General features: G+C 38.3%; 1 protein-coding gene across 1 annotated transcript in view; it reads left to right on the forward strand.

The window, feature by feature from the left end:
* ZnT35C (Zinc transporter 35C) overlaps positions 1-27,456 on the forward strand; it is a 103,056-nt gene that overhangs the window by 57,331 nt on the left and 18,269 nt on the right. The window contains exon 5 of the mRNA XM_065233973.1: positions 16,561-16,843. Coding sequence (XP_065090045.1) covers positions 16,561-16,843 — 283 coding nt within the window. The remainder of the gene's footprint in view (positions 1-16,560; positions 16,844-27,456) is intronic.

The following is a 27,456-nucleotide window of genomic DNA, read 5'->3' on the forward strand; positions in this document are numbered from 1 at the left end:
CTGTTTCTGTTGCGACCTAAACCGCAGGGCAGGCAACGCAATCCCTGTCGCAAAATGACGCACGGGGGCAGTCAGATGATTTTAGCAACCTGGTAGACGGTGAGTGAAGGAAATCGATGTAAATGCCAAAACATAAACAAAACCCAAAGTGAATTAGCTAGTAGTTGGCACGTTTATAGTGATTTGCAAAGTAAAATCAAACGGAATCCGATCTGCAAGAGGATTGAAACTTGGATTGAAAACTAAATTTGTAAGTAGCTAATTGAGGTTACCTTCCTAATGCATTAGGAAAAAGTTACACATTGTGCATTAGGGTAAAAAAAGACCCAAATTGCAACTCACTCCCAAAAATCCATTTTTGAACCGATTCTTGATCTAGTGGCCTTAAAAGAAAGCTGAAGGATCCTAAAATGGCATCCTTTCCAGGATTTTTCTAATTTGGCCATTTAGGCTGCCTGTCATTGGTTCCGATAGGGCACAAAAGGACATTTCTAAAACCTCATGTACTGGTACCGTCCGACGGCTCAAAATTAATGACTTTTCATCCTGGAGTAAATAGACATCATGCCATGGTCCGAAAGATAAATCTGGCCAAATCTGGATACCCTGAACCGGTTCCGGTAGGGCTCAAAGAGGACTTTTCCTAAACCTCATTTACTGGTATCGTCCGACAGTTCAAAATTTATGATGTTTCATCCAGAAGTAAATAGACATCATGCCATGGAGCGAAAGGTGAATCTTTCAACATTCTGATACCCGGAACCAAATTCGAAAAATGTTTAAAAATATAGATTGAGATACATGTGTTTAATTCAAACTTATTTATTGTTGACATTTTGAATTTATAATCAAAGTTTCAGTAATCACTGTTTCTTAGAAATCTGTACATGTTGGGCAAAATATAAGGATATGAAATTTACATGTATGATTACCACATCCACTGCACGTTATGGTATGTTTGTTATCGGAGTTTTCGCAAAACTTACAACGTCCTCTTTTCTTTGCTGGATATGAACCGCTCGTTGATCCACGCTGGGTGGAAGGTCCGGCAACATCTGTGTATGCCACGTCTGTTTTGTTGCTTCGAACAATATCAACAGAAAACTTAGCTCTTGGAATCCTCCGTCTCTGTGCTATTTGTTGGGACACTAATTTTGTGCCCAATCTCTCTAGAAACAACCGTTTTCGATTGAGCCCGCTATTCCAACCTGCAAAAATCTGGTCGCACCTGGTTTGGTGTGGCTGATGACGAGAGTGATGAGACTAGTGTTAAGAAGAAGTTATCAAATGTGAATATATTTCAGCTTTGATCAGTCCAAAAACTTTGACTGATTTTTCATAGAGTTGGTTTGGAAGAAATCGAAGACAACAAATCAAGAAGACTGGCAACTCTTCCATTTTCTCATACGAACGCTATGAGACAGGTACAATCGCGTCATCTGCCGCTCAAAGGTAAATGCTTCGAACGAATTTGATAGCAAAGATTACATCCTCAGACGAAGGGTTTGTGTATTTGCTCATTTTTCTATGCGTTGCTTCCACCTTTACTTAAACGCAGCACTACTGTATCTGTCACTTGGATTCTGGCAAAGTTGCCAGTCTTCTTGATTTGTTGTCTTCGAAGAAATCCTAACAGTTTCTATCAATTAGAAAATAAATATTACGTGAAGAAATGCTGTTGGTCATATCACCCCGGGACGCGTTTTACCCCGCCTTACCCTACCTATGACTTTTATTTGTAAAAACTCTTCTAAACGATCAAATAATGCGAATTATTGATTCCATTTTCACGATAAGGAAATATGTATCAACTATCAAAGCAGAGAAAATGTATGCGTGTGTGTGTGCGTGCTTCTGAAGCACCATACAGATGTCACCATACAAATTGAATATAGAAAAATAATGTCATGACATTTTTCCTCATAACATTTTTATGACATTTACAACCTGTGGCCGGGGTAGCCTTGAATGCCTTCGATAGGAGGCAGAACATCTTTTTGCCTTTTTCTTATTGAGCATTTCTAGTCCAAAACGCAAACCGCTTGGAAGTGTTGCCGATTTGAATGAAAAATCACCCATATGTTCGCTGCTTCCAAAAGTTGAATTGTTCATTTAAATTAGATTTATTTTTTCTCAAGAGTAACGTTGGAAAATGTATTATATTTTTATAAAAAAAAACATGACAATGATTGATCTGATCAAAATGATATCTGAGTAAAACTCCATAAATTCATATTTAAAAACATTTAACTTTGAGTTTCTTAAAACATACCCCTCCGATTTTATCATATTTTTTTGTGAAGATAGTTAGAGTACCCAAGTAACATTTTAAGTTTTATGAAATACTAAAAAGCAACTATAAAACAACATTCATAAAACCCTGGTCAAGGCTATTTTGTCATTAATGCATCCACCAAAACCTCATTAAGACTAGAATGTGTCTAGTTGGCCCACCCTGGAGAAGGTTCTGAAGGGTGTATTCTCGAAGCTCTTCAAGATTGACTTACTGCAACAGGTTGTATGACGAACGCATTGAGAACCATTTGAAAGCTACAATAAAAGCTATTTAGCAGCAATATAAACCCTTTCCGAGCCATTTTCCCTAGCCGCATGCTGAATCCACTAGAATCAAGATAGAAAAGGATTTATGAATCCGATCTTATCAAAATAATTAAAATAGAAACTGATGGTATAAAAATCTTGTTGAATATCCAAATCTATTACTATATTTCTCATTAAGTGGCCTAGTTTTAAGTGCCATATTAAATTTTATGTGAAATTTACGTGAAAACATCGAAAAAATCAAGTCCACCCTCGTAAAACGTCAATTTGACTAATTATTTAACATTGAAAAAAAAAATATTCTTCAGATCGAGCTTGGCCGAGATTTTTTTTTTTTGCTCATTGCTAAATTTACCAAAATATAGTTATATCTAAGGAAATATAGATTGAAAATCGAAGATTGTAAAAACACAAGCAAACTAACATGGCGGTGGCATAAAAGTTGAGTTTCATGGGTCATTTGTGAAAAAATTGTTTTGCTTTCAAGAATTCCTTAACAAATCAATAAGGTTTTAAAATGGCTTTTTTGAAGAAAACCTGCAGGCTGAATTGTATTTATCTAAAGCCATTTTGCTTGATCCTAATCCGTTCAGATTTATGGCAGCATTTATGGACGCAAAGTTGCCTGCAAAAAGTTAAACGTCAAAGTTTGTTTATCTTTCGATAGTTCCGCAGTGAGATCCAGGGTTCTTCCAGGTGGTTTTCTCCCGATAGATTGGGAGATTGGTTACTCAGACAGTTTGCGATACTGTTTTACAACATTTCGCATTTCGAACAGCTGAAAGCGCTAATGTTCCCGAAAAAGATCACCTTCTTCCGGATGGTTACAGAAGTGCACCATCCAACGATGCAGGGATGAAAGCTTGAATGAAATTTTCGAAGAGTTGATTCTTTCGCCGAATAAAATCGCTGCTATGGATCGGAAATCAGCTAATCTCCGCTAACTAACAGTTTCAGTGGTTAAGAGATGAACTAGCCCCAGGCTAAAAATCTCTAAAATAAAGACAAAAAAAAAAAAAAAAAAAGTTTCAGTGGTTTGCTGTCTGTTATCATCTTTTCGCAAGATCTGGAGAAGGCTGGTATGTTTTTTAAACTTTCGAGAATGTGCTATGAATTCGAGGGCCCCGCTCAGTTTGCTCTTCTCCGCCAGATGGTCAGTCGATGATGGTGTGCTGGTTCTTCTAAAGAAGTAAATTTTGCTGAAATCGACTTGAATTTTTCATCCTACTTCGTCTATCCTTCGAGATTTCCTTGTCATAAATTTGGCATTTATTAACTATGAAGAACCATCTTTTAAGCTCAATTTGTAAACAGAGTAACTTTAAAAAGCCTAAAAAGCAACAATAAATGCTTTTTGCTCTAATGCAAAACCTAATGGTTTTATGGTTACTTTTATAATGATAGAACACATTTATAAAGTATTTTGTTAAGACATTAATAAACAATTGCTAATGACGTTTATGCTTGAATTACAGAACAGTTTTAAGGAGGGTTTGATGACTGTTTTAAATTTATTTAAAAAAAGACAGTTTTTGACTTTCTTGCCAGACTATAAAAGGTTTTTAAAACAGCAAAAAGCTGAATTACTAAGCAGGAATGTTTTATACTTTGAAATGCTATATTTAAACTAAATGGATTGCTCATTGCCATTATAAAACCATCATAAGTCAGAGTGGATGCTAAATGGTTACTGAATTGTTACTTGGGTAATGTCCTTAATTTTGGTTAAATATGTAACCTGGTTAAAGGTTTCAACAAAATTCTATATTTTTTTAATTGTTATTGATTTTCAAACGAAATTGAATATTTCTAAGTAAATTAATAATTTATACGATTCTATGCATATTTTATGATGAATTTTGACAAAAAAGCTTTTTTCCTTAGTCCAACCGTTCTCAAGTAAATGCAAATTTAAAAAATAATAATCATGATTTTTAACATTGTAGACCATTTTCAAATGTCAGTTGTGATGTCCAAAAACAATATGATTTTTCCATAACTTTATATTAAATATCAAACAATGCATTCTCAGATATGGTCGCTGTTGGACTTGCCCGGTTCAATCTAGGCGCAGTGGAAGAGAAACAAGTGTATAAGTATATACTCTCCGATACATCCAAATAAACAATAAACAATAAGCAATAAATAGAATTGTGTATGTCTGTGCGTTGAATTGATTGATATTTGAATGAATAAGCACTTAAAATCGTCAATTGTTCACTTTACCCCGTATGATAATTTTAACCCAACTTCCCCTAGCAATCACATTTCAACTAAGGATAAAAATAAAAATCATTCAGAGCGAAAAGTTTGAAAATCCATGTTTAAAAACTGAAAAGTTTAGTGAAATCTACAGGCTGACAAAATCTCGGGTAGATAAAACACTATCGCAACAACTGAACAATCACCGCGAAAACTAAAAATGCGCGCATAATAATCAGCGTTGCCATGTCATTTTCAGAAAAATCTGGACCAGTTAAAACATAAAATCTTGAAAAATCTAGAATGCTCTAAAAAACCCTGTTTTTAACAAAATTCTATTGAAATTAAAGTAATGTGCCAATCTCCCGTAAAAATCGGTCAGTTTGATCAACTGGAATTTATTCAAAGTACCCAATTGTTAATGAATTTCTTGTTTAAAAAAATTATATGAGGTAAACATGTTACCATTGCTAAAATCATCCAAAAGTTAAGAAAAGTATTGACACAGTGTACCCAAAAAGTTTAAATATCCATTACGCAGCATTTCAAAATTGAGTTTAATTGTTGGTAAAATACTGCAGAAAATATTTTTAGGATTCTGAAGCAGCAAAGAATCAAGCAACTTTGATAGGATGATTTTTTTTAACTAATAGTCGATTTAGTCCTTACTATTTGATGCAGTACCCTGAGGTTGATCAGACTTACAATTTAATTCTCGACATCATACAACTCACAACACCCGGTAGACCAGTAGGTTATTTTTATTTTAAACTAAAATTCTCCTGGCTGAAGTGAGAATCAAAGCCTTACATCGTGGTACTCACACACAGTTTACCTAAACTACGGGTAATTCCACATGACAATTGCAACAAATTATTTTATGCCAAAAAATAATTTTATTATATATGAAAGTCTGAAAGCGTCATTTTTGAAGTCTCAGGATCATGAAATTATTCTAAGTTCTGGAACTCGTATTTTTCTTGGGTCCCAGATCACGAATTTTTTTGTTATAGACTGTTCCAGAAAGAATAAGCACACTTTCAAAATAACAAAAAAGTCATGTTTTTTAAGTTTTAATAATTTTATCCGGCACGCATGACGTTACACGACGAGGTCCCTAGTTTTTTCGCAACATCCCGAACGGAAGTCGCTGGTTTTCGTTTGTAGGCATCCCTGATCTTTTTATCGATATCCGGACTTACAGGACCGGATTTCCGGCCACTCTTCGGCGCATCTACAAACGTACACTGTTCTCTATATTTTTTAATCGCAGTTCGTACCGCTCCGACGCTTACACCCCTTCCTTGACCAATTTTTCAAGGAGAGTCCGCTCACAGTGCACCATTTGTGCACGATACTTTTTCGTTGTTCCGGAGTAAGACCACGCATTTTGACAGGAAACACAAAACTGAGGACTTTTTGGATGCTATGTCATTCAGAAATGAGCAAACAAAAAGACGCATCCAAAAAATGTTGAAATATTTCATTAAATTCAAAGTGACCGTTAAAATAAGGTGTGCTTATACTTTCTGGAACAGTCTATAGTCTGAATTTACTTGGATATCACAGGATATCTTCGTCTTTTTTTTAGAGTTCAATTGCAATCATCCTAGAATTCCATCATACTTCTTTTATGGATTCTCCTGACTAATCTTGAAAATATATAAAAACAAAAAAAAAAACAAGAACATTCTAGGAGTGTTTAGCATATTTATTTTTTTATCTAGTTCGTTTATTTGGAAGGCTCAATCGCGTTAGCTTTACGGAGCCGATAATTCATTGTTCACTGTGTATAACAAAATTCACTTAATTCTATGTCTAGTAGGAGTTGGGCTGATTACTCGCGGCTTACTCGAGGTTAGAAGGGTACATTTTCGAATGATAGGATCAGGGGAGGAGCTTGGGGTAGGGTTTCGTTGTCTCATCAGAGCGTTGTCACCAGTATGAACGGTAGTGCTGTTCTAGCTTCGTCCGGAGTTCGACCGGCTATGGTGGGTGCATTATCATTTGTAATCTCTTATAAATCGCTCTATGATTTCATAATTCCCTCAAGAATTGGCATAATTTTGCCTGAATTTTTTCTATTAAATTCCCTTAGAATATTCTTAATAATGTTCTTGGTGCACTCTTCAGAATAACCGTCACCTTTTTCTCAGACTCATCCAGACTGCTCTGTAGGTAAGGTCAGAATTGTTCTGAAATCCTTTTCAGTATTCCCTAAGTACTCAAGTACTTTGCCAAAATGGCCTTTTAAGTCTCCCAGAAATTGCCAGAATTCTTTACATTTTACAAAAAAGAATGAATCTCTATAGGAACATTGGACAGAATTCCATTGAAATTATTCTCACGATTCGTATCAGCATACTCCTTATGTTTTATCTTAAGTATTTTCTATGATTTCTCTTCCGAATTCTCATTATTTCCCTTCTTCACATAATTTCCATGCAATTGTCATTAGAGTTCTTAAAAGACAATTGACACCGTCTTCAACCAGAGGTTGCACAGACTGCATACTCACACTTCACTATAAACTATTTGTGTGAATTACTTAAAATTCTAAAATCTTGGGCAATTCAGATTTCTTAAGTTTTTCAGACTGCAAAAGAAAAACTCAATATTCACAGGTTCTTGAAAAAATGCTAAAAATTATCAGATGTATTTTAAATTCTCCTTAAAATTCAAATTAATTATCCTCAAAAATATCACGAACATACTTCAAAGTCCTGGTGGCTGTCTAGATTCAAAAGCTTTGCTTATTTTCCAAAGCTCAATATATTGTTTTCAATCCTGAACAGTAGTCGATTTCTCTAAATTCAAAAAATAGGAAAATTCCTCCATATTAAAATTTTTATTTTTATAAATCCAGGATTTAAAAAAATATTTTCTAAATAAAAATTAAAACAGAACATTTTTCAAAATTTGAAGATTTTTTTCAGCCAATAATCTTTAAAAAATGTCACAACTTTCATGACTTTGCAACCCATTGCAAACATGGTGTAACAATTCCATGCACACTTACATTTTTTACAGGAGTCAGTATTTTTTCTGGGTTTTTGAATTACTGAAAAACTCGGTTAAAATTCAAATGACCGTTATTCGTAAAGATTTGATAAAATCGACAAATTTTATTTTTCATCATTAAACGGGGTTAACAGAAGTAAGTCTGTAAATTTTCTTAACACATTTTCGCATCTTTGAATTTCTCACAGATTTTTTAAATTTTACCGAACAGTTCCGCAATTCAAAAATTCGGTAATAATTACTGACTGGATAAGTGTGTGTAATGTGTGTATGATGTTGCAATATTGTCCAACGTTGATGGCCTTTAATACTTAAAGTAGTAAGTTTGGTTTTGTATGTTTTTGATTAGAGGGTCCATTCATTGCAGAGATATTTTTACAGCAACACATTTAAAAAATCTGGTTAATCCATCTGGAATATATTTAAAAAAATATGAAAATATACGTGACCTGTCTGTGTATTCTGGCAAGACGACTGAAAATCTAGAAAATCCAGATAAATCAGGAAGACTGGCATCGCTGTCTGTCATCCTAAACAGCTTTCAGTGAATCATTCGACGGTCGATGATTCGGATCCGGTGCTGAGCTGAGAGCTGAAAAGCTGCGTTTCGCTTTTCGGTAATTTGCTTTTGTGCGAATCCTCCACGCCCCCAGAGAATGATGAGAGAAGAGGGGAGACCACATATGCTGGAGGAATAGCATCAGCACACTAAAAAAAGTCCACACGACCGATCGAAGTGTTTAATCACTTGATTTTTCAAATGCACAATCAGACATATTATACGCGTATGTCACGTTGATTTCTAGTGTTTACAACTTTGATATGTTGAAAATCTTTCACTATCAGTTCAAGTTCATTGAACATTGAATCACAGTACTGGTTTGAAGTGTTTAGCATTTCAATGCGATGTGAATTGCTTGTTCTTGCATCGAAAACAAGAGTTGTAACTTTATCCTTATCAACCAGCTTCATATATGAGAAAAACCTTGGCCCAGTGAGATCGAACGAAGACTGCAGCAGGCAGCACCAGGCATGGCAAATCATTTACATCATTACGCGCGCATCTTGGTTTACACGGTGGCTGTTCAATGCGTAAATGGAGTAATGAGTCTTTTTTTTTTATAAAGTTCCACTATAAGTGACGGATTGAATGGTTTTGACTCGTGATATCAGTGATCTGATGAGCTGCATTTCCTAAAAAATGAACCGCGGGTCATCATCTCACTTTAGTTAATTGGGTCTTTAGAACAGTTCGGCAGTGGATCGCCCATCTTTGTGCTCAGTGCGTAGCTGGGACATGCATGATTTAAGAACTTGCCCAAATTTTCATTATTTTGATATTAATAAAAATTGGTCGCAGATTGCTCGATATGCAGGTATACAAATAAAATCAAAATCCCAATCTTGAAATATTTCCACACTGCTGTTTTGAAAAATATGGCACTCTCATTACCATCTCATTATCGATCTGAGAAAATCAAGCCAATGCTGGAATTTCTCAGAAACCATAATATCCTAGGATCTTCCACGAACCAGTTGGTTTACATTTTCCCAATCCACCGTCCTGTATCAGAATTTATTCGTAATCACTGAAACGCCTGTTCACTTCATAGTTTTCCGGACGAACTCTTGAACTGATGTGAACCTACTTTCGCATTATGCAATGCAACGCAACGAAAGCCTGAGCCGTGCCTACTGGAACGCAGACAGCCGGGAGTGAAGTGCTCTCGAAAGTGCAAGGAAAGCAACTCCGCGTGAGTATGTGCGAGACGTGAACTGATGAATAATAGATGATGCCCCACACCAGCTCCCCCTTCGAGCAACAACATGAACTTTTCTACACTTGTGTTTTTTTTTTTCACTCGTGTTTATAATCCTTCCGCCAACAATACCCAGCTAAGGGAGGACTGGATGACGAGACGTTGTGTGGTGTGACGTAGTTTGGGTAAACAAGCACCGAGAGCGACAATGAAAAAGTTGTGCAAACATGTAATCTTGAGATTTGATGAGCTTTGCATGCAATTATTTCTGTGATGTATATTTTTATTTTCAGTATCGAGGTAGAAGAAGGTTGAACTTATTTATTTATTTGCTTTATACACCAGCAGTACTGTTTGGCTTTGTCATTAAAATTTTACATTAGACCTTCCCAACCTGTGTGAAAAAAGACAGCACTGGTAATACCCCCATTAGTTCCACAAATGAAGGATTATCCTTATGTAATCAACTTTCTAATGCTGTTTAATCATGCCTATGTCAGTGATGCGAACCGTAGTTTGAGCATTCTGCATTGGTCAACCACAGCTCCAACACCGTAGTGGTAACTATAATCCTGCTGAGTAACTTGAGCCGTAAAAAGTGTACTAAAGCTAGTCGAATTAAAACAAGTTGCGGCGTCTCCGCTTCGGCCACCCACCGTCCGTGCCGTGTAATCAAAACGTACAGCTGACTATAGCTTTGCTGCACACGTAGGAAGGTACTTACCTGTCCGCCTGCCCGTAATGTTTCATCGGGGACTGAAAACATAGTCATCAAACTGCTCCTTTCACCCCCATTCTTCACGTCAGCAACAAACACTAGGTTCGCACTAAATCCACCAACCCAATTAGTTGGTACAGTGTGGTGGCTCGGCGATATGACAAAAAAGGACCACTCCTGCTTCACCACCACCGTCGATGGCAGCAGCTCCAGACAGCGCAGAATGATCTAATTTATGCAAAGAGTCATTATTCAAAGGAATTCTAATATCACGTTTCGGGGTGGCAAACTAACTTCAAACGTGCTGTGTGCTGCGTGTGGTCTCTGTCCCACCGGTGGTGACGGTCCGATGAATGAAATGGCACTCGTGTAACCACTGGACTGGAGCTGAATTAATACCGCAGTCGCATAATCCTGTACCTGGTTCGTACGTTTTCCATTGAAATTGAAAATCCCATTCTCTTCGTTATTTTCGTATCATGTTACATTGTTGTGAAATTCAAAATTTTACGTACGGATTCCATTGATACCGGGAGGGGATTTGTGATTCGGCTATTTTAGTGGAATGTGAAATCCCGCGATCGGAGCTGTTAATCGCTTTAGTCGTGAATCATTCTGATTTCAGTTGCTTGAATCGAAAACAAATCTTTTTAGGTGAACGTAATTGAAGTAATTGAATCTAATTTTTTTTAATGATCGCACCAAAACGTCATCATTTAAATGTAAATTGACAATAACATTTTAAAAAGTTATTAGTTATTTTCAAAGAATTCTCGCAAATCACAGAGGCCCATCTTACATGTTTAAAATTCATAATTCTTGAAATGCATGATGAGCATTTTCACCACGGCGGTATCCAGAACATGTTTGGATGCCCAGGATTACTCAAAATGACTGTCAATGATCTTGGGCATCATCCATGATTTATGTAAGATGATAGGGTAGAGGCGTCTCGAGACTAAAAGTTCTACCTGTTCTCAAATATTATAAATTAACAATATGGTCCACTTCCCGAGTTTCCATATGTTTCTGAAAAGACGCAACAGTAATACGCTCTACCGGCGTTGCATTATTATTTAAGCGGATAATCAATTCATAAGTTTAGTAAAATGAAAGGTGTGGTAGACAATATCAGCTTTCTGATGCGTTCTTACACGCCTATCCTGAAGTGTTCAATAAAAAATTGGAATTTTTTCAGTCATTTAGCTAGTAAAAATTTTTTTGACCTAGGACTACGTCTTTGATTTCTATATGGCGGTACACTTTGTGAAAACCGAAAATGGAACATGTAACAAATTAAGAAAGATTTTGAACGTTAATAACTCAGCTGCCCCTTGACCAATTTCAATAATTTTATCACCAATCGATCAGAAATATGGCTACGCATCGATAACAATGCTTCCGAATGTTGATTTTCAACAAAAAAAACTATTGAAAAACTGGTAAATGTCCAGCATTGTCCAAAAGAGTCAAATTAACTAACAAATCCACCAATTACCTACATGCATATGCTGCTTCCCCAGCACAGTCGTCAGAGAGTAGTAAGTAGACGAAACAAGTCGAAGTGGCATTCGCCTCGAATCCTCGGGCGCGTGCGAATAGGGAGGATGGAATTGCATAATATTTTGCACATCATCGCCATTTCGCCGTATTCAGAACCAAACGCAAATTCTTCGAGATAACCACCATCCGTCGTCTGGCTCGCCGTGGCGGTGTCTGACGTATCTCCGGTCTGATTTACGAGGTGTGCTGAAGGTGTTCCTGAAAAATGAGATCCGTGATGCTGTCACCTACACTAAACACGCCAAGCGTAAGCGGCCATGGATGACATCTACGTTTTGAAGTGACAGAGACGCACTCTGTTTGGTTTCGGAGGTTAAATCATCACCAACTTTGGCAACAAAACGGCTCTTTTCATGGCCACCAAGCTTATTAAAGTAAAGAGTAGGAATAGAATTCATCTGCCTGTTTGTCCATATTCAGAACCAACGACCAAACAAAATGCTCATGTAATCAAACTGGAAGCAGGGGTACAAATTATTTTGATTGAACCTTGATCAACTTTTAATCGCCACGGCTGGATATTTTCGATGGAAGAAGCAACAATCTAGCATCTAATTCGACGAAGACGGCAGGAAACATTTGTGAAGCCGAGTTATTTACGAAAGAGAGTGTCGATGAAGAGAATCAATCAATGTAGATAGGACCTATTGAAAAGTGACGCGAGATTTGTTTTCCGAACTGAGCTCCATTGCTACCGACGCCAGGGAGGCAGCTCCCACACCTGGACCCTACATATCGACCCATGAACTCATGAACAGGGGACCAACGGCTTTACTTCCCGAAGGAAGGTGGGATCAGATATGTTATGCCTCAGAACATGCCGGTGCGACTGAGATTGAACCCAGGCCTGCTGGGATGAAAGGTAATCACGCTAACCACCGGCGCCGATATCTTTCTAGGTGATATCACGGCGAATGAGATCGACCCAAATTTGAGTGTAGTTATCTCAGAAATAAGAAATAAAGTGCAGGAACTCAGCGATGAGTAAATTTGCCTTATGTTTTCCCAGGTTTTTCCAGGATTTTCCAGGGAAACATTCCCGAATTTGAGAAAAGTAAAGATTGGATTCACTCAGTCTATTGGTACTACTTCGAGACTGAATAAAATTTTCGTCAATTTCCTCATTTTCTGGCCGATTTTTTAGGTTTTCCACAGGAAACCATGAGACAAATTTACTCCTTGCTGAGTTCCTGCACTTTTGGCGATTATGAGTGAACTAAACTCAAATTTGGGTCGTTCTCATTCGCCGTGTACGCAAAAGGAAAAGAGCCAGTGTCGCTACTTGATAGCAAACTACTCATAATGGGAGGAGTCTTTGTAACTTTTATACCACTTGGTTGCACATCATTCTGCTTTAACCTGAAAAGATATAAAAGAGCGCTGCTGTATGGCATTAGCTCATTTCGATTCGGGCGGCGGGGTGAACAGCAATAGCAGCAGTAGGAAGGTGGTGGCTAGTCCACTCCTTCACACCTACCAATCAACAATTGACTGGTCGTGGCAAAGGAGGAAAAGGTCCTGTAAAGGAGGCGCCAAGCGTCATCGCAAAGTTCTTCGAGATAACCGCCATCGGTCGTCTGGCTCACCGTGGTGGTGTCAAACGTATCTCCGGTCTGATCTATGAGGTGTGCTGAAGGTGTTCGTGGAAAATTAGGTCCGTGATGCTGTCACGTACTCTAAACACGCCAAACTTAAGTGGCCATGGATGTCCTCTTCAATAAAACGGCCCTTTTCAGGGGCATCAAGCTTACATCAGTAAAGAGTTGGAATAGAATTTATCTGTGCTTGTTTGTCCATATTCAGAACCACAAGTCCCCAACGACCACACAAAATGCTCTCCAGAGTTGTTATCTTGTAACCAAACTTGGAAGCAGGGGTGCAAGTGATTTTGATTGATTATCTTAATCAACTTTCTCTTTGAAAAAAAAATGCTACAATTTTGGTACGCCTACAATTCAAAAACGGAAAGAGTTGAGAAAGTAGATAATTGATCAATTAAATGAACTAAATGCTCTTCACATTTATTCCGTCCACTAGCGGTCCTACGTAAAGCTTCCGTTCGTGCCCCTAGCCACAGATGCTTCAACTTTTTTATTGAATTCCAAGATGGCAGCTTCTGGTTGCAGATAAACGGGATAGTTATGTTAAATACCACCACAATATGGGCATATTTTGAATGGGGACGATATGTAGAGATTCAAAACCGATGTCCGACGCAATATTGGAATCTAAGATGGCAGTCCTGTATAAAAAAATTGTCAAATATCCTTCAATAGACGGAAAATTGATGGCTGACGCCATTTTGGCATTCCAATTTTCGGTATCTGCACGTCGTTTTTGAGCCGAAAATTGTAAAGTATTTTACAGTTTTTCCCACTTTTTCTTAAATCGGCAGCCACCATCTTTGATTTCAAGATGGTGTATTTCCCACTTTTTCTGAAATTGGAAGCCGCCATCTTGGATTTCAAGATGGCGCTGAATATCGATTTTTGGTCTCTAGACGTCATACCGATTCCGAAAATATACATATTGGTGGGTATTTGGAAGTATTCCCCACTTTTTCTGAAATTGGAAGCCGCCATCTTGGATTTCAAAATGGCGTCGGAAATCGATTTACGGGTTTTAGACGTTATCCCTTTTCCAAAAATACCCATATTGAAGGCCGAAGGGTATTTGGAAGTTTTTTTTCCCACTTTTCTGATATCGGAAGCTGCCATCTTTTATTTCAAGATGGCCGAAAATCGATGTCCAGCGCCATCTTTAAATCAAATATGGCGCTGGACATCGATTTTCGGTCTCTAGACGTCATCCCGATTCCGAAAATATACATATTGAAGGGTATTTGGCAGTATTTCCTACTTTTTCTGAAATTGGAAGCTGCCATCTTGGATTTCAAGATGGCGCTGGATATGGATTTTGGGTTTTGAGACGTCATCCCGATTCCGAAAATATACATATTGAAGGGTATTTGGCAGTATTTCCTACTTTTTCTGAAATCGGAAGCCACCATCTTGGATTTCAAGATGGCGCTGGATTTCGATTTTTGGTTTCGAGACGTCATCCCGATTCCGAAAATATACTTATAGAAGGGTATTTGGCAGTCTTTCCTACTTTTTCTGAAATTGGAAGCCGCCATCTTAGATTTCAAGATGGCGCTGGATATCGATTTTTGGTCTCAAGACGTCATATCGATTCTGAAAATATACATATTGAAGTGTATTTGGCAGTATTTCCCACTTTTTCTGAAATTAGAAGCCACCATCTTGGATTTCAAGATGGCGCTGGATTCGATTTTTGGTCTCAAGACGTCATCTCGATTCTGAAAATATACATATTGAAGTGTATTTGGCAGTATTTCCCACTTTTTCTGAAATTAGAAGCCACCATCTTGGATTTCAAGATGGCGCTGGATATCGATTTTTGGTCTCTTATACGTCATCCCGATTCCGAAAATATACATATTGAAGGGTATTTGGCAGTATTTCCTACTTTTTTTTAAATCGGAAGCCGCCATCTTGGATTTCAAGATGGCACTGGATATCGATTTTTGGTTTCGACACGTCATCCCGATTCCAAAAATATACATATTGAAGGTATATATTTGGTAGTATTTCCCACTTTTTCTGAAATAGGAAATACCAATATTGAAGGAAATTAACATTATTTCCGGCCTTTTTTTTTAAATCTGACCTCCGTTTTAGAATGGATGGTTTCTTGTCTTGATCCTCCCTTTTAAACGACCTATAGACTTTGTCTCAGGGAATAGAATGAGTGACATATGACTAGAATAGATAGTCGCGACTGGATGGATTCTTGATTTTGACGTGGTGATCTTGTCGTGCGACAAGAAATTGTTGTTTGACCATTTTTTAATGAATCTTATCTTGCGTCAATGACAAACGCGACAATTCCCATATCTGTTCCAGGATTTTCCAGAGAAAAATTCCCGAATTTGAGAAAAGTAAAAAAAAAAAATACGTCAATTTCCTCATTTTCCGGCAGATTTTTTAGGTTTTCCACAGGAAACTATGGAACAAATTTACAATTTACATACTTAAATTTGGGTCGTTCTCATTCGCCGTGTACCCAAAGAGACGGATTCCGCTGTGCATCACAGCAACCTCACTCCTCGTGATGCTGTTCCCGTTGACTAGATTTGTTTTGAGGAATGCTTTCGGTTTATCATTTTTACGACCTGGATCTGCATTGGGGCGAGCTTTTCGGTTTCTTCAATTATTATCATCGATTATCCTTTCCTGTTCCAAGCTAGATGCCTCTCTAATTAAATGAGTAAGCTTTGGAGGAGCAAATCAGTTCTTTGTTTAATGTTTAATCTTAGGTCAAGACATACATAGTAAAGGTGCTGTTGTAGATCATTCTGAAGGCGACTTGTTCCACGATTCGGTGAAGGATTTTTTGTCCTTTATGTACAAGGCTTTCAGCCATCGGTTGGTTCGCCTTGGGTTCGGTTAAGGATGTTTTAAGCTGATAATTTGTCTGGGCAAACAATATCATTATGCCACACTTTATGGTAGTGCATAATGGTACAGGCTTAAAGCGCTTATACTACAAGAAGAAATTCATGCCGCACAGTCGGAATTATTGTACCGTTTAGAATTATTATTTTTCAAATCCAGCAACATTTACAATGCTCAATCAGATGAATATATTTCCCAGAAGGCCGTATTTATCCGAGCTGTATAACTTTTTATCTTTCCCGAATCTCATCCACAGCATGGGAGCCACATTGCACGGTCATGGGCACAGTCATTCATCATCCTCATCATCAGCATCGCATGGCCATGCTCACGAAGGGCCGTCGACGGCGGAAAACATCAACGTGCGAGCTGCATTCATTCACGTGCTAAGTGACTTCGTTCAGAGCCTAGGCGTATTCATAGCGGCCCTCGTCATCTACTTCAAACCGGAGTGGAACATTGTCGATCCGATTTGTACGTTCCTGTTCTCGGTCCTGGTGCTGGTGACGACCATCGCCATAATGAGGGATGCACTGATGGTGAGTTCCAATAGCCTTTTGTTTCCTAGTGAAAACTTTAGTTCGTCATAAATGCGTTGATCAATGGGAAGCGCGATGCGAAGCCGTTGAATCCATTTTTCACCTTCCACGAAACATCAGTTCGAAAATGTAGCAAATCGTTAGGAATCTAAATTGGAGCAAATTTCCCTGGTACGGAATCTTGGGTGAGTATTCCAAATCCCACACCTGTCGGCTAAAAATGCCTAATTCATCGCAGCAATTACGATCATTAAGAAGGTGGAATATTTAGCCCACCATCCCTGGAGGTGTATTTTAACCTTTTTGCAGTGCGTTGATAATGAGGAACCGAAAAGACGAAGCAACGATGGGAGAGGACACTCAATGAGGATGGAAACGTTTCAAATTGCGGCCTCCAGGTTTGGCGCAATTTTTCTTCTTCGAATTTTCATCTTCTCCACAGGTCGTTGCTAGCGCCTTTTTTTTCGTTATCACTTAATTTTGAACCCATATCCCGGAGCATCATTATCGTCGTAATCTTCACGGGCTTGTGTACTCCACGTAACCGTAGAGAAGTGAGCTCGCGACGAGGGGTTTGGTTCATAAACATAGCACATAAATGAGGAGTCAAGCTCTGGAGCGGAAAGAAGTGCGGTCGACTGTCGGGTGAGCATTTTTTTGCGCTAGAATAAAGATATTTGTGCGTGGCAAGCTCCCGTGGAGAAAATGGGAGGTGGTATTGGATTGGGAGATTGAGGAGCAACATGCACGCGGTGGATAGGAAGACTAAAATAAGGTGACGGTAAAATAAAATGGCATGCCATACAATGTTTGACTTTTCAATAATTCAATACCAATCCATGACAGCATGGTTGATTTTTGCGACAGATGTCACTAGTAAAAAAAATACGGAGATTTGAATCTTTGAAAAAAAATGGTGCAAGCTACCAAATATTTCTTTCTGTTTTTGTTTCTAGAATCGATATATTTGGAAAAACAAAATTCAAGTCTTCATAGGAAATTGTTAGTAAACATTTTCAAATCTCAGTAGTGCACAGTGGTTTAAAAGTCCATTTTGACACTATTAATTAATAGCACCGTGCAGAGTTAATTTAGAGTAATAACGCATTCAGCAAAGTTGATGGGTGCATCTTTGCCTAAAAGTGAGATGATTTTTTTTTCCAAAATGTCGAGATAGAAGGTTAACGTGTTCATCAAAGTTATAGAAAAAAAAAAAAAATATTACAAACGACTTTGCTGAAAACATAAAGTCGTATATTTCACCTGAATCGAGATTGGGAGGGTTGTTTGAGGACGGACCCCCAAAAACACGTTTTTTTTACAAAGCACACATTTTCTTTTATTTTAGGTCTTGACTATGTTCTATATAGTTGTTTGTTAAACTAAACTACACAACTTTTTAGAACATACTATACCTGCATCATTTTAATACGATGAGTTATTGAGAAATTTTTTTCAATTTTCCTCATACTTTGGACTTGTGTACCTCTATTTGATGCAGATAGGAGCAGACAAGGTCAAATGCATCTAAAACTGTATTGTATTTTCATAGTAACTGGCTCCGTACACGAACTTCCTGTTTCTCAGAGCATTTAAATTGCAAAAACTGTAAATCTAGCGTTCAGATAAGGGCCTAACTGCGATGATCGATTCTCTTCATCGATTTTCTCTTTTGTTAATAACTCTGCTGGATTAGCATTCTTTGGTCCGAATGATGTTGCTATTGCTACTGTGCTACCTGACTTATAACGAATATACATTGTGCCCAACAAGCCGCCCTGGAAAAAAAAACATAAAGTTGCAAATACTGAAGAAAGAAATACGGATCGGAACAATCGGCACAGACCTACGCGACGAAAAAAGGACTACGATTGGAAACTCGGAACATGGAACTGTAAATCACTCGGCTTCCTGGGCTGCGATAGGGTAATCTATGACGAACTTCAACCACACAACTTTGAAGTCGTAGCACTGCAGGAACTTTGCTGGACGGGACAAAATATATGGAAAAGCGGGCATCGAGCAGCTACTTTCTACCAGAGCTGTGGAACCACCAACGAGCTGGGAACTGGCTTTGTAGTGCTGGGTAAGATGCGCCAACGCGTGATTGGTTGGCAGCCGATCAACGCGAGGATGTGCAAGTTGAGGATTAAGGGCCGTTTCTTCAACTACAGCATCATCAACGTGCACTGCCCACACTAAGGGAGACCCGACGACGAGAAGGAAGCGTTCTATGCGCAGCTGGAGCAGGTGTACGACGGCTGTTTGCAACGGGACGTCAAAATCGTCATCGGCGACATGAACGCTCAGGTAGGACGGGAGGCAATGTATAGACCGGCAATCGAGCTAAACAGACTGCATGCCGCATCGAACGACAACGGCCAAAGATGCGTGAACTTTGCAGCCTCTCGGGGTATGGTAGTTCGAAGTACCTTTTTTCCCCGCAAGGATATCCACAAAGCCACCTGGAGATCACCCGACCAACACACAAAAAACCAAATCGATCACGTTCTAATCGACGGGAAATTCTTCTCCGACATTATCAACGTCCGCACGTACCGCAGTGCGAACATAGATTCGGACCACTACCTAGTTGCAGTATGCATGCGCTCAAAACTCTCGACGGTGCATAACACCCGTCAAAGTCGAACGCCACGACCCAATATTGAGCAACTACGGAACGCCGGAGTTGCCCAGGGGTACCCGCAGCAGCTGGAAGTTGCACTACCCACGGAAGAGCAGCTTGGCGCAGCATAGGTAGTCTGCTGCAGCGGCACTAGGTACTGCAATCCCGGACCAAGGAAATGACTAGTTTGACGGCGAATGCAAACTGTTAGTAGAGGAGAAGAATGTAGCACGGGCGAGAATGCTGCAACACCGCACGACATTGAATGTGGAGTGATACAGACAAGCGAGGAACAGACAAAACTCGGATTTCCGAAGGAAGAAGCGTCAGCAGGAAGACCGAGATCGCGAGGCGATGGAAAATCTGTACCGCGTAAACGACAAACGGAAGTTCTAAGAGAAGCTAAATAGTTCGGGCAAAGGCTACGTGCCGCAAGCCGATATGTGCAAGGACTTGGACGGTAACCTTCTCACGAACGAGTGTGAGGTGAGTGAGAGGAGGAAGCAGTACTATGACGAGCACCTCAACGGTGAAGCAGCAGAAAACGAAGGTGGTACGGCAACAGACCTTGGAGCACGCGCAGAAGACGACAGGCTACCGGCCCCTGAAGTTTCAAGAAGTTGAGGAGGAGATTGGTTGGCTGAAGAACAACAAAGCAACTGGTGTAGATCAACTACCAAGTGAGCTATTAAAATACGGTGGTGAAGTACTGGCTAGAGCGCTGCGCTGGTTAATTGCCAAGATTTGGGAGGAGGAGATATTACCGGAGGAGTGCGAGTGGATGGAAGGTGTCGTATTCCCAATCTACGCAAAGGGCGACACGTTGAATTACTGCAACTACCGTGTGATCACACTGATAAGCGCCGCATACAAGTTACTCTCCCAAATTCTATGCCGCCGCCTGTCATCATTTGCAAGAGAGTTCGTGGGGCAATACCAGGCGGGATTCATGGGTGCCGCGCTACTACGGACCAAATTTTCGGGATTAGGCAGGTTCTGCAGAAATGCAGCGAATACAACGTGCCCACACATCGAGGTCGTCGATGATTTCGTGTATTTTTGATATGCTGCAACCCAAGTAACAATTTAGCAGCCTTTTGGCTTTTACACTGATTTATTGTGGTTTTATTTCGGCAAACGTAATATTTTTGATATAAATACACCATTTAATAGTGCAACATATTTTTGTTTTGCAGTTCAGAATTTTGCTGTTTTGAAAACCTTTTAAAGTCTGACGATAAAGTCAAAACGGGTCTGGTTTTAAAAATGAATTTAATGCAGCATTCTTTTCCTTTATAAACTGTGGAGTTAGTCAATCATAAACCTGCTCTGTATTTTTTTATTGATGTGATGACAAAATGTTCCATAAAAGTGGTTTATCATTATATGTGTATGGTGTCGATAAGGTGTATCACAAAACCCTCCCACTGTTTACAAATTAAACTAAAAATATTAATCCGTCTAGAGACGAAGAAAAAATAAATCGAGTGGGGCTTTCAAATGCTGAATCACAAGTAAATGCCGATGGATAGTCGAGTTAGAATACTAGAAATAGTAGGAAGAATAATTCTAGTGATATTGTAGACGGAAGAGAAAAAGAATCCAATTACAGAACTTCCTGGGATGTCCAGCAGCTCCGTCAAAACCGGTCAAAAACAACAGAGCAGCCGACTGAGAAGAATGAAGTGAATGCGGTTCACGAAGCCCTGGCTTCTAGTAACACTTAATATTGATGAGAATACACAAAATAGTTATTTTTTTTTCCTCTGGTTTGTTTTTTTCCGTCGATCTTGTTTTCCGTGCTGAGCACCAATGCTACCGACGTGCCAGGAAGGCAGCTTCCACACCTGGACCCTACCTATCGACCCATCAACTCATGAACCGGGGACCAACGGCTTTACTTCCCATCCGAAGGAAGGCGTGATCAGAGATGTTATGCCTCAGAACATCCCGGCGGCGCCGACTGGGATTGAACCCAGGCCTGCTGGGGTGAAAGGTAATCACGCTTACCACTACACCACCGGCACCGTTATACACAAAATATTGTCAATGGCGTTTGCGTCGCGTTATGAATAAAAACAGACCAGCCTTTTCCAGAAATAGCGTGGCCGCAGTGTGAAACTGGGACTGCGGAAAACTGCCGACGGAAACTTCAGAAGCTGTCATTCAGCTGGAAATTGGCCGCCTTCCGAACCATACCAGCAGTTTCATTCTGCGAAAGAGTTGAACCTTCGAAAAAACCCAAGCAAGCACACATAAAATTCCTCGCAATAGCCGGAGAAGCGAAACTTTTCGGGAACGATTGAGGTTTTACCTGTTCCAAGTAACATCGATAAACTTCCTGATTAACTGCTTCCGATGGATGATATTTGCCCTTATCGAGGACGCAACTTGTGGATCCAACGCTGGAGTAGAACCTAGTGTCAATGATCGCACAACAAAACTATCGAAAAATAAACAAATTTTGACGTTTAAGTTTTTCCAGGCAACTTTGCCACCATTAATGCCGTCATGAAACTAAACGAAATAGGATCAAACAAAATGGCTTCAGATAAAAACAATTCAGTCTGCTAATTAACGTCATAAAAGTAGCATTAAAATATTTTGCATTTGTTAGGGATTTCATGACAGAAAAAGAGCTTTTTCACAAATGGATTATGGAAAACTAATGTTTATGCAATCGCCATGTTGTTATTATTCCATTTGTTTTTTTTACATTCTTCGTTTTTCAAGATGGTTTTCCTTAAACATAACTTTATTCTCATCAATTCATCAATGAGCAGTAAAAGAGATTACAAAAATCATCAAATTATCTCGACTGGGTGCAATGATTAATATAAAAAATAACTATATTCTGTTTACTAAATTAAAAATAATTAGTAAAATCAACGTTTTTCGAAAGCGGACCTAAATTTTTCGATCTTCCGAAGCTCATTTCACATTAGATTTAATTTGTCACCTAAAAATAGACCATAATATGAGTTTCGATGAAATTTATGATGATGAAATTTATGAGGATTTTTGACACATTTATGTTTGAACAATGAATTTGGCAAGAGCGGATGATATTACTCGTGGCATGCTCGAGGTTAATGGGTAACAATTTCGATTGGAAGGAGCTAGGTAGGAAACTGGTTTCTGAAGCCTCCTTCAGATACTACTTTCGGACGGTTGACCAAATCCTGGCTGGGCAGGAGCAAGTAGCACAGAAACATGAGGATAATAAGACTGGGATACAATGGCTGGAAATTGTTTGGAAAGGAGGGGATGGTCACATTAAACTCTAACATCAGACAAACAAAGGATTTCGTAGATCGCTTGCATGTAGGGAAGATCACGTGTTCCCAATACCGTGCGGGACCGAAATCCGTACACCTAAGCACGAGAGAATCATTAACGGTCAATACTAAATTATGCTATCACATTATGCTCTGTATCACATCTTTTTCCTTTACATTTATCTTTATTTTTCCAATATTTGCAAACACCAGGTCTTAAAATAACCTTTAATTATTAGAAAAAAGGATTTAAATTGCACATATCTTGAATCAAAATCCGTACAGCGTTCTACGATTGAATCAAAATCCGTACAGTTTTGAATCGAAATCCGTACACTGTGTTGAGGATGAATCAAAATCCGTACAGTCATGAATCAAAATCCGTACATGAATGTAAATCGATCCAAATCAATGAAAAAAAAACGTGTTGCTATCTTGAATAAAATATTTTTTTGTAGTTGCTTGGCTAAGAGTCCAAAACAGCTATATTCGTTTAAATACGCTAGTTTACAGCATATTTGAACTTTGTACGCTGATGGTCATTTCCTATGTAAAATCGTGCGCTGAATCCAAAAATGTAGTCCAAAAAAATCTCGGTAGGATAGTTTTGGAGATATAGGGGTAAGAGAGGCATAGTGAACAGCTCCCAAGCAACATTTTTTGTTTTATTTAAGTTTTATAGCAGTTGATATAACCAAATTATAAAACCTTCACTAACGACCACATTGCTTTAACAATCTCCTGAGAACCGCAATACAGCCATGTCATGGCCAATTGGCCCAGTTTTAATGCAGTCATTAAAACTTGATATGCGAACTACTTTAGGAGCATAGGATTTATGTCAGTTTTATCACACTCTAGACGTGATTGTTAAAATTGAAAACATAAAACCTCCTCCAGGTCAGAAAGTTGTAACAGCCTTCTAATGACTACCATAAAACTATATTACAACCGCATAAATCGCTCCTGAAGAAGTTGATAAAACATGATACGCAAAACATTTTGACAACTTTGAAGGTTTTAAGTTGGGGTTTTTGGATGATAGTTATAATTGAGAAATATTTTATTGTGGTTTTATTCTTTCGATGTTTGATGTGAAATCATGATCCTTGTCAGTTGGTAATAATGGCTGATATTATTGTACATTGAAAATAAGACGACTTTATTATAATTTTAAACCAATCTGTATATGCTTCACAGCATGCCGTGCAATATTTATGGTGATTATTATACCAAATAGGAGCATAAATTTAGTGCGCCATATGAATACTAAAATATAGGGATATTTTTAATTTGTCTGCATTAGCACCATGCATTAAAGAGTCATTCAAAGATTATCTATTTAGTACAAAACTGTTACTACTGTTGAGCAATAACCAGTCACATATTATTTAATTATACATAGATGTATGAAAGTGTTTTATTGCCTATCAATTAAAGCGTAATTATTCATACTGTGTGAAATGTGTTCATACGGCGACATTTTTTTTTCGTTATAACTTGCTACTCCTTAAAAATACCTCAATATAACATATTCTCCTAGATTGGAATTCTATAGCATAACATAAACCTAATGGTTGTATCTTAGCATTTCGTAGTCCAAATTGAGAGCGTTAAGTTATATTTAAGCTATATAACTAGCTTGCTGGTTTTATTCGGTACAGCGAATCAAAACAAAACAAAAACCATGACCACCTGTCAAAAAGTCAACATTCCAAGCGATCCTCCTATTTTCGCTTGTAATCAAGATGTAAGAAATGCTTATTGGATAAACTAAAAGCTTTTTCAATACAAGGTTTAAAGCCGTGATGTCAATACTGGCCATCTCCAACCGGATTTAGTGAAACTGTCGGCGTTGCTTTAAGAAGGGTTCGTGGATCTTTCGGAAGTGTATCGGAAAGCCGCTTGTTCAATATTTTTAAGAGCTCCTTCACCGCGCTGTGCCTTATGTAGGGATCGTATAACTGTAGTTCCTCCAGGAGTTTCATATTGTCGATCGTCTCATTTTCATCGTGTTCAGAAGCACTGAAGGAGTTTTCATTTCATATATCTGAATAGATTTGTTTTTTATAATGACAAAAAATTTCAGAGTATTTTTTGTTGTAGCAGTATATTTCTTATCTGTGAATCTTAGGCCTCTGATAAAGATGATAGTTGTAATGAAGCTTTAATGAAGGTCTAAGACTGCTTCAAGTTTTATATCGGTCATAAAAAGTGTACCATAAAATATAATTGTATGTTTTGTTTTGGTTTTATTCTTCAGTTATAAGTAGTGATGCAGAACCACCTTACAGCTACCGTTAAAACTATGAAGTCTGAGTTTTAATTTAGTAGTCATAAAACAGTTTTATAGACGACTTGACGGCCTGATTTTATGACAAGCACACAAAACCGTAATACAACCACAGGCTGGAAGGGATGCTATGATAAAACAATGATAAAATAAGAATAAATCTTCCAAGCATTTAGATTGTTACTTGGGAGGTGGGGCATAGTGAGCATCGCGCGTGCTCCAGGTTGGACTTCCGGCCGTTCAGAACAAATTTGTTGGCTGTAGGATCAATATTTATCTTTATGATATTGGTCCTACTACCAGTTGATTTGTTTCATGCAGTTGAAGATCCAGAGCCAAAGTACGGGATGCTCACTATGCCCCGCCTGTTCACTATGCCCCTCTTTCCCCTAGCTAAAAAAATGAAATCTCACGTTAAAAAAACTAAAACACAAATATCTCTGGCTGCAATGAAGTGATATTAATTATTTTAACGCCAAATTAAACGTAATAAAATTTTATTTCGATCGTTTTAACACTATTTTTCCGTAAGAGTAATGGTAGAACCCCCATAAACATTTTAATTTACATTGCTTAAAAACTTAGCTGAAATTCAATTTTTCTTAGGAAAACTTAAAAAACAAACTATTAACTAACAACAATACCATCAATCTCACTGACAATTGATGTTCAATTGATCGAACGAAAAAAATTCTTACCTCTAATTTAGCGTTAAAATAATTGATATAATCTCATTACAACCGGAGATATTTGTATTATAGTAATCAAACTTGTTTAAAGGGAATTTTCATTTTTAGCTGTATCTCAAAAACTATCCTACTGACATTTTTTTCGACTACATTGTTGAATTCAGTGCACGATTTTACATAAGAATCATTCGTCAAAGGTTCAAGTTCATTTTTTTACTTTTACTTTTTTAACTAATGATATCAGCGTTAGATTAATTGATACTCCAATCGATTCAAAGGAGAGGTAACTGATTTCTTTTTATTTAAGAAGGTAACTGTGCTGGATTTTTATGCTGACTAATATCATTTTTAAGGATGAATTTCCTCCAAATTTTATTCTATACCAGTGCTTTGGGTTAAATATTCTTACTGGAGTTTTCCTCCGATCACAACTTCGAGGTTTTTGAAATTTGACATGTGATAACGTGCTCTCTGTAAGGGAGCATCCAAAAATGACGTAGCATATTTTTGATCAATTTTATACTCCTCCTCCCCCCCCCCCTCGTAGCGTATTTGGCTATATCCAATACATGGCCGGTCACAAATTCTGAAACCCTCACCTCCCCCCTCAAATGCTACGTCATTTATGCATGGTCCCTAATTTGTTAATGCGTGTTGGTGATATCCTGTAGGGGAGCTGCGTTGTTTTACTTTTCGGCTGGTTCTTGACGCTCTTCATTAAAAGATATTAATAATATAACATTTACAATACGAATAAAATAAGAGAGTAGCGATTCAATACGGCATCTCTTACGGTGGTGAATTGAACGGCAAAATCCCTGGATGCTTCTCGGTAAGATTTCTCCGCACGCATCATTGCCACAGTCTTCTCCAAATCCTCCGGCGTGTATTTAGTTTCCATGATCTGCTGAAAAACATTGGATAAAGTAGAATCGTCATTAGTGATGCACAAGTGTACGGATTTAGAATCAGGTGTTATATATGGATCGAAATCCGTACAGTACTAATTTTGATAAATAAATACCATATGAACGATCCATTGCTTAGAATTGAGATATAAAACGATAAACACTAACCTTTTCAATCAACCTTCAGGAAACTACTTGCAAACATCACTGAAATACGCTTAACAAACTGAAGTAAATCCGAGAGATTTTCTTAGAAAATCGTTAAGAACGCAACTGATTGACAGAAATGCCCGACACGTGTTGAGGTTTTTATTTTTCTTATTTTAATTGCATGACATTCTGCTTAATTGTTGACGTAAACATTAAGCTAATGCATGAATGAACATGAATATGTATTCATGTATAATATTTACATTGTTATGATGCATATAAATAAACAAATTCAACAGGGTGTACGGATTTCGGTGCTGTACGGATTTCGGTGCTGTACGGATTTCGGTCCCGCACGGTACATCTCTTACTTCACGGAAGGGTTATCTACCTCGGGCCACTAGGGTATCCAATAGTCGTGCTCTGGAGGCGTCATTACCCGGGCAATACCAAACTGCGTGATCGATGTCATCATAACCAGTTCTGCACCTAAATATATTGCTGTCAACAAGGTTTATTCTGTAAAGATGTGCGTCTAGCAAGTATTGGTTAGACATAAGTCTTGACATCACGCGAATGACTCCCCGACTTACATCCAGACCTTTGAACCACGCTCTCGAAGAAACATTTGGAATAATGGAATGTAACCACCACCCAAGAGAATTACTT

This window comes from Ochlerotatus camptorhynchus, unplaced genomic scaffold, assembly GCF_037179485.1.
Source record: "Ochlerotatus camptorhynchus isolate MF236.1 unplaced genomic scaffold, CSIRO-AGI_Acam_v1.1 ptg000424l, whole genome shotgun sequence".
Taxonomy (NCBI): domain Eukaryota; kingdom Metazoa; phylum Arthropoda; class Insecta; order Diptera; family Culicidae; genus Ochlerotatus; species Ochlerotatus camptorhynchus.